General features: G+C 43.3%; 1 protein-coding gene across 1 annotated transcript; it reads right to left on the reverse strand.

Annotated features, from left to right (window-relative positions):
- Positions 1 to 2,568: 2,568 nt before the first annotated feature.
- znf598 (zinc finger protein 598) lies at positions 2,569 to 11,848 on the reverse strand. The gene is made up of 12 exons (XM_080904714.1): positions 11,529 to 11,848; positions 10,095 to 10,207; positions 9,409 to 9,538; positions 8,548 to 8,759; positions 8,224 to 8,441; positions 8,036 to 8,129; positions 7,466 to 7,653; positions 7,285 to 7,363; positions 6,296 to 7,182; positions 4,977 to 5,142; positions 4,733 to 4,880; positions 2,569 to 3,774 (listed from the first exon to the last, which is right to left on the reverse strand). Exons 1-12 carry the CDS (start codon positions 11,700 to 11,702, stop codon positions 3,400 to 3,402), a joined length of 2,784 nt encoding a protein of 927 aa, XP_080760840.1. The 5' UTR covers positions 11,703 to 11,848; the 3' UTR covers positions 2,569 to 3,399.
- Between the last annotated feature and the right edge of the window lie 1,047 nt (positions 11,849 to 12,895).

Consider the following 12,895-nt stretch of genomic DNA (forward strand, 5'->3'; position numbering starts at 1 on the left):
CTCAGCAGCAAGACATCTCCCCCCCTCCCCTCCTCCCAAACATCTCCCAGTGTCACAGTGGATCAGGTCAGGAGGCAACTGAGGAAGCTTCGCCCCAGAAAGGCAGCAGGCCCAGACAAGGTGTGTCCTAGGATGCTAAAGGCGTGTGCTGCTGAACTTGGGGAGCCGCTACAACGAGTCTTCAACCTCAGTCTGCGACTGGGGAGAGTGCCCGCCCTATGGAAGACATCCTGCATCGTCCCGGTCCCCAAAAGGAACCGGCCCAATGAGCTGAATGACTTCCGACCGGTGGCACTGACGTCACATCTTATGAAGACTCTAGAGCGGCTCTTCCTCAACCTCCTCCGACCACAGGTACAACATGCCCAGGACCCACTACAGTTTGCATACAAGGCGGGTGTCGGAGTGGAGGATGCCATCCTGTACCTCCTACACAGAGCCCACTCACACCTGGATGGGGGAAAAGGCACGGTCAGGATCCTGTTTCTTGACTTTTCCAGTGCCTTTAATACCATCCGGCCCTGTATGCTTCAGGAAAAACTGAACAGGATGGAGGTGGACCCCTGCCTGGTGGCTTGGATCTCCGACTACCTCACCGACAGACCACAGTACGTCAGGCTGAAGGACATCACGTCTGACACAGTGGTCAGCAGCACAGGAGCACCACAGGGAACTGTGCTGTCCCCTCTTCTCTTCACCCTGTACACCTCTGACTTCTGCTACAACTCTGAATTATGCCATATTCAGAAGTTTGCAGATGACACGGCCATCATGGGGTGTATCTGGGATGATCAGGAAGAAGAGTACAGAAGTCTGGTGAGGAACTTTGTCGCATGGAGTCACACAAACCACCTGCAACTCAACACCTCAAAGACTAAGGAACTGGTTGTGGACTTCGGGAGGTCTAGAGCAGGTCCACTGCCAGTTCAGATAGAGGGGGAGGAGGTGGAGGTGGTCAACAAGTACAAGTACCTCGGGCTGTGGGTGGACAATAAACTGGACTGGTCATGCAACACAGAGCACCTGTATAAAAAAGCCCAAAGCCGACTGTACTTCCTCAGGAGGCTGAGGTCTTTTAACATCTGCAGGAAGCTCCTGAGGATGTTTTACCAGTCAGTGGTTGCTGGAGTACTTTTCTATGCTGTGGTGTGCTGGGGGAGCAGCACAGCAAAGAGGGACTCATCCAGGCTGGAGAAACTGATCAGGAGGGCTAGCTCTGTGGTCGGCATGAAGCTGGACACTCTGGTGACAGTGGCAGAGAAAAGGACATTAAAGAAACTGATGGACATTATGGACAATGCCAGGCATCCTCTGCACACGGCCATTAACAACCAGAAGAGTCTGTTCAGTGACAGGTTGCTTCTCCCCAAGACAAGAACTAACAGACTTAAAAACTCCTTTGTCCCACACGCCATCAGACTGTTTAACTCCTCTCTGGAGGGGAGAGGGAGGGGAAACAGGAGGACAAAGGAGGGGGGAACAACTAAGCTGTAGTGCCTCTGCACCTCACTGTACAATACCTTGTGCAATACTTTTTGTAAATAGTCAACAGTGCAATAGACTCAATACTTGAAATGTGCAATTCACTTGTATTTTTATTTTTTATTCCTATTTATCCCCTTTGTATATTTTATTTATATTTGTCTCTGTATTTATATATGTGTGTGTGTGTGTGTGTATATATATATATATATAACAGTTCTGTAACTGTAACTTCGGTCGTTGCTGTGCTTTTTTTGGAAGTCGAATTTCCCAGAGGAACCCACCCGAGGGATTAATAAAGTTCTATCTTATCTTATCTCTTATCTTAGATAACTTAACTTTAGAGGGAAATCATTCACAGGTAGATACAAGTACCAAAACTGGTACAAAACCTGTTTTATTATTGCTTTTCTGATCCATTTTCAGTATAGTTAGACTTGCACTGCACTTGCTTTTTATGTGATCTTGGTGTCAAATCAAACATGAAGACGTTTTTTGTTTGTGCTTAAATAATGTGCCATCATGTGTGTGGGGTGTAGTAGTACATATATTAGATCTCCTTATGCTCCTCACTAGTTACCCAAAATACAGCAAGCTAAATGTTGGAACCACGATAGCACTACGATTCATAAAACTAAGGGTTAAAAGGTCATTCGTGAGCCTGCACAGCACTGTGTCAGCAGACCACTGGAGCAATATAATGAAAAATGGTTAAAAAAACAAACAAACTGCCATCAAGTCAAACATGGAGAACTTTGCAGTGTCAACAGAAACTGTGTTTTTGGCAGCAGGTCAAAAATAGAGCAGTCTACTCTGTGAAAACTAGTCTGCCACTTTAATACACAGACACCCTGCTGACAACAGTACAAGCATGACAAAGAGATGAGTAGATAATCCATTACCTTTCAATTTGTGTCAGTGCTTGATTTTACTTGAGTACGCAGACCGAGTGTGGGTGGAAACAACGATGCCTTCAGCTGAATTTGTTCATCATAACCAAATGTGTAGTCAGAAGTGGAGATCTCAATTGTTACCATCTTGTTTCTCCCATGTTTAAAAAGACAATTTGAACAAAACTGTTGAGAAATATACAACAAGACTCATTGTTCAGTTCTTTAATTTCCTTTTGAAACCTTGTGCAACATCATGGCCACATTTGTACCAGTCCATAAACAAAATTATGAAATCTACTGGTGAGTTGTGCAAACGGAATAAAAGAGAATGGGGTTTATTGAAAGAAAAAAAAAAAAAAGCATTCAACTGATGAATCCATAATTTGTTCCAATTTCTGAAGCAGCTCACTTTCTGACACACCATCCTGAATGAGGAGTCCATTCACTGACACTGTTGACAGGCCTGCATAGAGCAATGAACAATTAAAAGCAATTAGACAGCTATAAATATAAAGCTAAATATTCAAACTGAACCTCTTATTTAACCAAGCAGCACAGCTGGAGACTCATGCAGACTTTATCAACTTGCCAGAGCAAGGTAAAAAAGAAAGAAAGAAAAGAAAATCAATATAATATCAGCATTAGGGAGCGTTGTATTCTTCAAGTAAAGCCCTGGCTCGCCTCTCCGCTTTCATTAAATAAATTTAGAATTCTGATTAGACGTTGCCGGTGCCAGTGCCAGCTGGGGACGTCCTCAAGCGATGAGAGTTGAAAGAAGATATAAGATGTGGCGACCCTGTGCATCTTGAATTGTAAACCAATCACATAAACCTATCAATATTAATCCCCATCAAAGTGGAAACACCATGAACCATCTTCTTTTGCTACACTAGGCCTCCGACTCCTCCCAGAGGAAATGAGCGGCTGCTTTCCCACACCGGCTGCTGCGTGGCTGTGTCAGAACCACAGAACTGAATTCGCCTCGCAATGGCAAACGGACCAGAGGAAGGCTGAGAAAGGGGGGCTAGCTGATGATGCGGCTAATCGACTGCAAAGAGGGGAACTCCTCGCTCTCCGTGATGTGCAGGGTCTTGTGGGAGTTGAAGTCTTTGGGGGCCAGCACCTGTCTGCAAGTGGGGCACACCCGGCAGTCCAGCTCAGCTGCCATGTTAACCGCTGTAGCAGGCGTCTGCCAGGCATTCTTCTTGTTTTTATTTTTCTTTCCTCCTCCAGCCCCAGACTGCTTCTCCAGTGCCTTACAGTCTCCGTGCGCAGTCAGAAGCTCCTGCTGCTTGCCCGTGTCCGGTAAGAGCACAAGCAGCTCATTGAAGATGCGGTTAAAGCCATCCCCAAGCAGGTCCTTACAGCTGCGGTGGTACTGGGATGCTGATATCACACCCTGGAAAGACAGAAAGGACATATGAGCAAAGTAAACAAACAGGAAGTGCCAAATGTGAGGAGCAGGTTCTTTCAGTGGGCTTCTTCTCGTTTGTCATTCATGTTAAATAAAGACATAGTCTTGGGAAAAGGTAAGCCCTAACAAAATAACCACTGGGCTAAACATTTTTCACTCAACACATGGAAGCATTATTATTATTATATTATTAATAATAATTAATATAATGCAGAAATCAGCTGCAGTTTTGTTTTACTGATCGACTACACAGTCCTACAACCAGGGGAGTGGCACTTTACATCCACATCTGTCCGAACTAGAGCAAAATATAGAGGTGAAGGCTTTAATGTAATCCAATCAAAGGTATTTAAATTTATTATGTTTGGCCAAAAAAATCGGATTCAGAGAGAAAATAAAGTTGCAGCCATAAAAATCCGGTAGTACATGCACATACGTATTCACATTTTTAGCTGGCAGCACATTTCTTTATAAATGTGGAAAATCATGACATCATTATAATGAATTCTCTTGATCTACTCTATGGTAATCACGCACACTACCCTCCTGACTCTGATTAACGGTGCTGAATAATGGTTGTGTTTATGTGCAAGATTACGATGATGTACGCTAACCTTTGACCTTCATAATCACTTTATCCTCATTTGAGGATGATAAAGCAGTGACAGTTATTATTTATTATGTCATAATTGATGTATAAGACCAAATACAACTAAATTCTTACCGATTTAAGTCAAAGTGAACTAGAATTTAAAAAATAAAATAAAAGTCTGTCCCTGAGGTACTACTTCTCACAACTCTTGGAGGGATGCACAACCTTAACACAGAGCTGTAACCACTTCAGGGGCATTTAAAGGGGACGGGGAACAAAAAACAAAAAACAAAAAAAACCCAGACACAATATCCATACCAACAGAGTATTTAGCTCTTATGTAGTGAGTACCTGTCTGAACTGGGCAGAGTAGTTTTTGAACTGGTTGAATTTTGATTCGTCATCATTGAGGTACTTCCTAATGGACTGGATCAGCTCCAGGTTCCTCTCGCGGAAGTCCTCTGGCACCAGGTAACCATTGCTCGGCACTTTGGGAGGCCTGGGAACAGACAAAAAACACTAAGTACCAACAAGGCCAACCAAAAACCTTTGTGTCAAGCAGTGATCATGTAATGTAGAAAAACGAGAGGCTCACAGGTTGACTACTGGGGGTGTAGACTCCACCACATTGCTGTTGAGGGGGATCCCTGTGAACCCTGGGGGAGGTTTAGGGGCTGACATACCCAGGCCAGGTGGAGGCAGGGGCATGGTGGAGGATGGGGCTGGAGCTGAGGCTTTCATTGGGAAAGAGGTCTTAAAGCCTGAAAAACAAAGAGATCGTGAACTTTGAATGATGCAGTACCAACTCTGAAAAACAGTTCTCAGGGTTTTAACTATAAAACCAACACCGCAGTGTTCAAACAAAATGCTTATTTGTGAGGCATTTATACGGTTTTACAATAGTATAACATCATTACATCATTAATTTGATGAAAACCGAAAATTAAGTCAAATCAAAGCTCAGAGCTCAGGGTTTAAATATTCACCTAAGAACATTTTGAAGAGCATGTTCACAGCCGGGTATAAAAAAGTTTTAACCAGTTTCCCTCTTTACAACAACTGTGTGGTGGGTGACTTGTTTGTTGTTTTTGTTTTTTTAAATTTAGGGATGTGGGTGCTTTGTAGTAACATCTGGCTAAAAAACAAACAAACAAAAAACCCCAAACCAAACCAAAACATTAGATTAGCCAAACCGTTCACTAAATGAGGAGTCAAACTCTATGACTCTTCTTTTATATGAAGTCTATGGAAAACCTTAGCTGTCTACCTTTTTACCACTGCTTGCCGGACCGCTCTCATATCAATCAAATATCATATTGCCTAATAATGAAACATTCCTGGTTTCCAATCAACCACACAACCAAAGAATAGAAATGACTTTCCATAATTCTTATTGACTCTGTTTATTGTAAGAGCTAAGTTGGAGAGTTTCCAAATGATTTCCAGGAAGTCTTCCCCACAGCTTCTTTGTGATGGCAGCTATCAGTCATTAAACGACACAGGAAATCATTCCTGCCTGTGGCCATCTCCCTGTACAACGCATCCACTTAACACACCGTTTGCTGCTACAACTACACATGTTTCTTTTCCAACTATTTATTTATGAGTGACTTATGTATGTATGTATGTATATATATGTATATATTGTACTATTCTTAGTTAGTGTATTGTCTGTCTTGTCTTAATGTTGGTTTAAAATGGAGCACTGTAACAAAAAATAGTTTCCCCCAGGGATCAATAAAGTATTCTGATTCTGATTCTGAAAAGCAGCTGTACATTCAGTTTTAAATGTATTAGTCGTTTGTAGTTTGAGGTCCTGTAAAAAAGACCTGTATGGTGGATATATTGGGTGGAAAGAAGCAACAGTACATGTAAATTGATGATAAATGAATACTGTGGATTGTTATTCCGTACCTGGTGGTGGATTTTTGGTCATGAGGGCAGGGAACTCCTCCTCTTGTTCATCTGCAGGCTCCGCATTGGGATGATTTGTTACGGGAGCGTCATCTTTGCTAGTGGGTGGCGATTGCTCAGCGTAGCCGTTAGCCAGCCCACTTGTAAGTGCCGCTGTCACAGGACCGGAAAGCGGTTTGTTCCACGTTTTCTCAGGAACATTTTCCTTTTGTGCCGTTGTTTCCACTGAGACTGGATTTACAGTTGTTCCCAGGTCTGATGTTGTAGTTGCAGATGTAGGGGGAGCAGTTGGGTTCTTCGGTTTTTTCTTCTTGTTGGCTTTTGGGGTCGGGAGATCGGTGTTGGGGGTTGGATTTGAAGCGCTCGGGGTCACAGCTGGGTTTGAGGATTTGCTGCTGCCTGCTTTAACAGTTAGCAGAGAGGAAATATCCAACATGGTGGGCACTGAGCGGAACTCCTGCTGCGTCATTCCTCCGCTTTCATCGTCGGAATGAAGGGGAGAGTAATTTGACAACGCTTTCCCGTTCTCACCCACTTTCTTTTTCCTCCGTGAAGACGACGAGGATGAGGAGGAAAGGAGCTGAGGGCCAGAGGATACAGAGGAAAGGGGTGGGGGAGGTCTGGAGGAAGGAGTAGGCTGAGTGTTGGGTTTAGCTGCAGATGTGTGGTTGGACCAAGCAGAGGTGGTACCAGCTGCAGGTTTGGGGGCCCGGACTCTGGAGACGAGAGCAGGGAAATCCTCTTCTTGAAAAGAGGACGTCTTCTTAGGCTGTGCAGAGTAAGCTGGAGTCATGGGGGTTGTGAGTGTGGCAGTTGACAGGCTGGGGAAGTCGTCCTCCTTTAAAGCTACGTGGGATGGTGCAGTCACTGCAGGAGCTGGCTTTACACTGCAGGGACAAACAAAAAAACAGCACAAATAACAGATTTGTGTCACACTATGCTCACATACACACTGAATAATGAAAACGTTGTACTCTGATGAAGCTTACACAGCTGCAGCAGCTGTGGCTCCCAAAGCTGGGAAGTCATCTTCTACATCTCGCGGGTTCTGGCTCTTCATTGTTTTTACTGTTAAAGAGGCAGAAATAAATACACTAAAACTAGCAGACAAATACGCCTGACATCTAGCAACCATAACCATTATGTATGTTTTTTCAGTTTACTTTTTACCTGGAGGTTTGCTCGCTTGTTTGGCATGTCCGATCGGGTGTCTGAGCTCTTCTGGTTCTGGTCTCTCGGCCCTCTCCTCTCTGCAGTGTTTGGGAGCGCTCCTCTCCTGCACTGCTGCTCTCTCTTCTTGTCTTCGCATTGCAATGGATGCCCTCAAAGCAGCTTCCACCTGCCTGTCTTCCTCATTTCTGTGCAGACAAGCAGACAAAACGGTAAAAAGCAAGAAACTACTCCCACTCTAACAGCTGCTGAAGTTTTTTTTAAAGTAATATACAGATACACAAGCACGCAAACACAGTAACAGCACAATGTGAGACACCCAGGTGCAACAATGCCGTGCAGTCATTCTTCAAATGTTTTCCCATGTCTGTCTCTCAATACAAGTGGATGCTCTGCAGTCCAGTACTCATGCATATAACTGCACCCATCCATCTTTTTATATCCTGCAAAATTTCCATGTCACAGACAAAGACGAATGTACCCTTTAACAACAGCCATCTCTTCCAATTCTGACAGCTCCACCACTAATGCTCCCTTCCAATTAACTCGGAGCTGGTCATTTATACTCACCTCGAGTACCTCCAGCTTTTCTGTCCCCCGTGAGGCCTTCCCCTTCCTCCTCGGTTGTGACGCACCTCCTCGTAGTCCTCGCCTGTCACCATACCTGTAAGAACGCATGTGTTTTGATCATCTCAAATGCCAAACAGAAATCCTGGTGGTATGGCAATACAAAAACACCACCGTCTCGACCGACCGACCTTCATTTCGCCTCTGCTGTCTTGGGGCGTAGTTAAACTGCAGGTCGATGTGGCGGTTCTGTCGAGCCTCTGCTCGGTTCTTGCTGTGTGCTGCAGCCTTGTGAGCCTTGTAGTCAATCTCGGAGCGAAACGCGTGAGTGAACTGTTCTGTGGCGCAGCGACCTTCCTCGCACAGATAGTGACTCTCTCTGAAGTGCTCACTCAGATACTGGTAATCACTGTTGGTAGCACGGTTAAAAACAAAAGTCTGGTTTAATATTCTTCTACATTAGGTAACAAAAACAAAGGAGGGTTTGTGTGGATGGGTGAAAGGGTCACACACACCTGTAGTACTCCTGAGAGCCGTCTGCGTCACAGAAGTGGCAAAAGTAGTGATCCCTACGCAGGTGTTTCAGCAGCTCATCGTTATCAAGGTAACGGTCATCGCAGAACTTGCAGAGCGGGTGGCCTCTGTGACTGGTGTCATCTGGGTCTCCATGCGCTCTGTGACGTGCCAGCTCCTTACGATTATACCACTTCCGTTCATGGGAAAAGATCTGCAGGGAAAGAGTAACTTTTAAAGTAAATAATTATTCAGGAGATCAGCAAACAAAGCTCTTTATCAGGATATTGACATCTGTCTTCTTTATATCTGGCTTCCTTCAACCAGCCCTTATTTGCCTGCAAATGTAAGTCTGTCCAACTCACCATTTTTATATGCAACAGCAACAAATGCATAAAAAAATAATTGCAAAATTTGTAAATCTGACTTAATGGTACAAGCAAAACCGTTTAAGTTAATGACCTGATGCACAGCACTTTCAGTTATCAACAGACAACTTGAACAACGCTACGGTTTCTCATTCGGTGTGAAAAGCAATACATCAAATAACAACCTTAAAAAGGAGGGTGAATTTAATACAATTCAACAACTGTATTGTGTAAGTGCTTTTGTTACCATTTAGTAGCAGATACTGTTGTCAAGGACAATGACCGAATGCCTTCAAACTGAAATAGAGTAACTAACTAAACATTCATATTTATATCTGAACACTGTTGGTGGTAGCTCCAGTAAATTAAAAGGAAAAAGACCAAAAAGAACCGTTTGTGCTACAAAGTTTCCATGTACATTTGGCCAGTCATGTAATACTGAGAACCCGATCAGACACCCCTTTATTTACTCTTTAGGGATGATGATGATGATACCTTTAGATGCTTTGTGCAGAGCTTGCAGCAGAAAAGCTCATGCTGCTTCCTCATGTGCTGCTCAAGCTCCTCAAACCTGGAGAAAACCTTGGGCTCCGAGCAGCAGAGACACTCGGGCAACAGCAGATGCCTGACAGACACACATCGAGGAAAAGTTCAGTCGGAGTCAAGTAAAAATCAAAAGGGGCATGAAAGGCAGTTGGATACAGCAGGAAAAACCCAAAATTCAAGCCAAGTTTTTGTTTAGTTAAATGACAGATCAGATTGAGGAGACTTCCTGCTAAAGCAAGTCATTTACACATTTGCAAATAAAAGCGCTCACTTTAGTCATCACACAAACTTAGACTCACTTTAAAAGCAATCAAAACAAGAACACAGCATGGAGTGTTCAAGAAGATAACACTAAAGGCTTTAAAAGCTGACTTTTAGTTATACCGGTTTATACACATGCTTGTATACATTTACAATATGACCATATACTGAGACAGCAAGAGCACCATCTCTAACCACACATAGCATTAGTTAATACCAGCATGGCTCTCTATACACATTTCCATTGTATTTTTCAAGCAACAGTTCAGCTATATTAACTGTAATTCTCTTACTGCTATTTCTGGGTTTTGTAGTATAAATGAACTGAAATGCCAAAGAGCAACACAAGCACAAAGAATAGAGACATCTAGTACCTGTACTGGGCATAGATCTTCTCATCCACAAAATAGATGTCATACTTTTTCTCACAGTGGAACTGCTGATAGGGCAGAGACTGAAAGGCTTCCAGTTTTTTCACAAACACCACCTGAAAACAACATGACAGTCTTATTAGTAATAACCTGTGGTAACTGGAGGAAGATGATTGTTTTAGAAATAGAAAGCATACCAGTGATGTCACACAAACACCTACTGTAATATCACATGAAATGATGCACGAGCAAAACCACGTCAGTACAGAGGATGCATACTTGGTACGCGTCTAATCTAGGCAATTCAACACAGTTTGACATTACAACATCCAGCTGTTGGGAAAGTTTACGTCCGCTCATCATGGCCACGAATGTCGTGTTAATTTAGTGCTGAAAGGTTGAAATGCTCTCTGTAATCCTGGCTGGATATTTGACTACTATTCTTTACAAAATTGTTAGACTTCAATCAAATTAGTCAGTCTCAGAGTTGTTTTCTAAGCACAATCAACAAATGCTCAGTGGGGCTGAAGTAGGGACTTTGGGAAGGCCATTCCAGAGGCTTATTACTAACCTGCTTTATCTATTCTAAATCCAGTTTTCATGTGTGTTTGGGATCATTGTCCTACTGGAACTGTGTCCACATTTAACCCTATCTTGTTTTATCAAAGTCATTAAAGATGTGTGCTATACAATCATTTTACCCTGGAGAAAGAACGAAATCATTTATAGCCCCAAACGACCATGACATTAATTCCCATAGTGAGTGGATGTAAACTTCTGATCACAGGTGTATTTGGCCTTTAGGGGAGTGTTATGAGGCCGGGGCCACCGTCCACTTGTTTTGACTCATTCCGTCATCTGCAATCAAGATTCGGAATTTATTCAGGGCTGACAGTAGGCAGACATCACAATGACCTCTAAAACTATATCAATTAAACATTTATCACAACCCAGTAATAACAGGTAGCATACCAGCGCCGCTAAAGCTCATGCTAAATTGAGAGGTGACAGCTAACGTGTTCAATTAAAAATGTATTATAGAGTTTACTGTCACCCTGGCTAAATGAGGTATACCCATAAACGTCGGATAGACAAGCACTCTGTCATCAGCTCAATTATAAAATCCGGCTTCTAAACCAACTCTTTCTGACCAGTGTCAGTCTAACAGATAAGCTAACTTATGCACTTGCTAATATTCGCTAGTTAGCTTAGCTAAGTTAATGACAGCTAAGAAAAAGTGTTCTCCACAGTGGGTACGCACAATGAGCTGCCACCTCTTTTTTCCCCTGGTGACTATTTTAATTGATTCTGAACACAGTTAGGATGCCAACACACAACTTGTGCCTACTTTTATAGAGTAAAAACTATGAGAACGCTACGGCCTAGCTAATGCCACAAGGCTCCATCCTCGGGTTAACGTAGCAGAAGAACGCGCACCTTGTCGAGCTCCTCCCGGCAGACGGCGCAGTACTTCTGATCGCACAGCACCCTCATCTTGGTGGAGCAGCGGTAACAAACGGGATGGTCGCATTTTCCCAAGGCGAAGATCTCGACCTCTTGGCAGCACAGAACACAGTTCTTCTCCGCGTCTTTTGTCGTTGTTGAGTCCATCTTGGTGAAAAGGCACAAGTCAAGCTTAATAGTTATTTGGGAGCGCCACAGAGCTGAGGTGCTTACGTAATTATGAAAGTCTACTGCCGCGTCACGTAAGTGTTACACCAGCGATCAACACACCACAGGGATGGACCGAGCGCACGCTGCAGCGGTGCTTTTACCCATCACACCTTGTGGGATCTGTGCGAGCCCCACGTGCGTACCTTGGTGGGAACCGGTAAATGTGCTGATAGGAGGTGTTGTACTTTGGAAAACATTCATTAAAGCTGCGGCTAAAAACAGCAGACTGAAGCTACAATTCACGCGGGCCCACCTTGGAATATATATATGTGTATATACATATGTATGGGAAGGAGGATCTTGAAGTTGATGCATGCGCATATATATATATGTATATAATTTTTATTTTAAATCGTTGTATGGTCTAGATCATGCTGGTGGTGTATATTTTCTTGCCACACTTTAGGCCCATTAATACCTACTGCTTCCAGTTCACCTATGCATCAACTTCAAGATCCTCCTTCCCACTTTCACAGACCTTCATAACCTTGCTCCTTAGTATTTATCTGATATTCAATGTCTTTTGTCTCTTCCACTTGGGACTCCATGGGACTCAGAACCTTTAGTTGCCCTGCCCAAATACTTTGCAATGCACTTCCACCTGATACAGTTTCCTTTAAGGCCTTCAATGTCTGTAAAATGCCCTCATCTTAAAAACTATACCTGCCACCAGGTCATAATAAAACTGCTGCTTAAAATGTTTGTTTGCTGAGGGCCATTCCAAACCAAGCCTGTCATCTGAATCAAACACATCCATGTTGAAAGTAGCTGTGTTAATAAAGCTTTGGTTTTTAACATGAATTCTTGTGCTTACGTTTTTCTAATTGCCTCTTAAAATCTTTGTATCCACACACTCATCTTTTTTATTCTGCTGCTGGTAAACAGGAAGTTATTCCTACAGTTATTCCTACAGTCAGGTCCACCAAGGATTTTCTATTTGTGCTTCTAAAGAGATGAGTCAATGCCGTAACCCAGATCTTGGTGCTCTCTTGTGTCTATGGATGACTTGGAGACAGAACCCAGAGAGACAGAAGAACTTTTCTGATTTGGCTGTTTCCAAAAAACACCCAAAACTTTGCACTTCTCATCTTCCACATAATCAAACATTACCTCTTTACCTATAAATTCCC

The sequence above is a fragment of the Rhamphochromis sp. 'chilingali' genome, assembly GCF_963969265.1.
Source record: "Rhamphochromis sp. 'chilingali' genome assembly, chromosome: 15".
Classification (NCBI taxonomy): Eukaryota; Metazoa; Chordata; class Actinopteri; order Cichliformes; family Cichlidae; genus Rhamphochromis; species Rhamphochromis sp. 'chilingali'.

Excerpts from the sequence above, each read along its gene's own strand:
- znf598 (XM_080904714.1), bottom strand. The coding sequence starts at position 11,702 with ATGGACTCAACAACGACAAAAGACGCGGAGAAGAACTGTGTTCTGTGC. Across the intron at positions 10,208-11,528 it reads GCCGGGAGGAGCTCGACAAG|GTGGTGTTTGTGAAAAAACT; the intron begins GTGCGCGTTCTT and ends TGTTGTTTTCAG. Across the intron at positions 7,654-8,035 it reads AAAAGCTGGAGGTACTCGAG|AAATGAGGAAGACAGGCAGG; the intron begins GTGAGTATAAAT and ends TTGTCTGCACAG.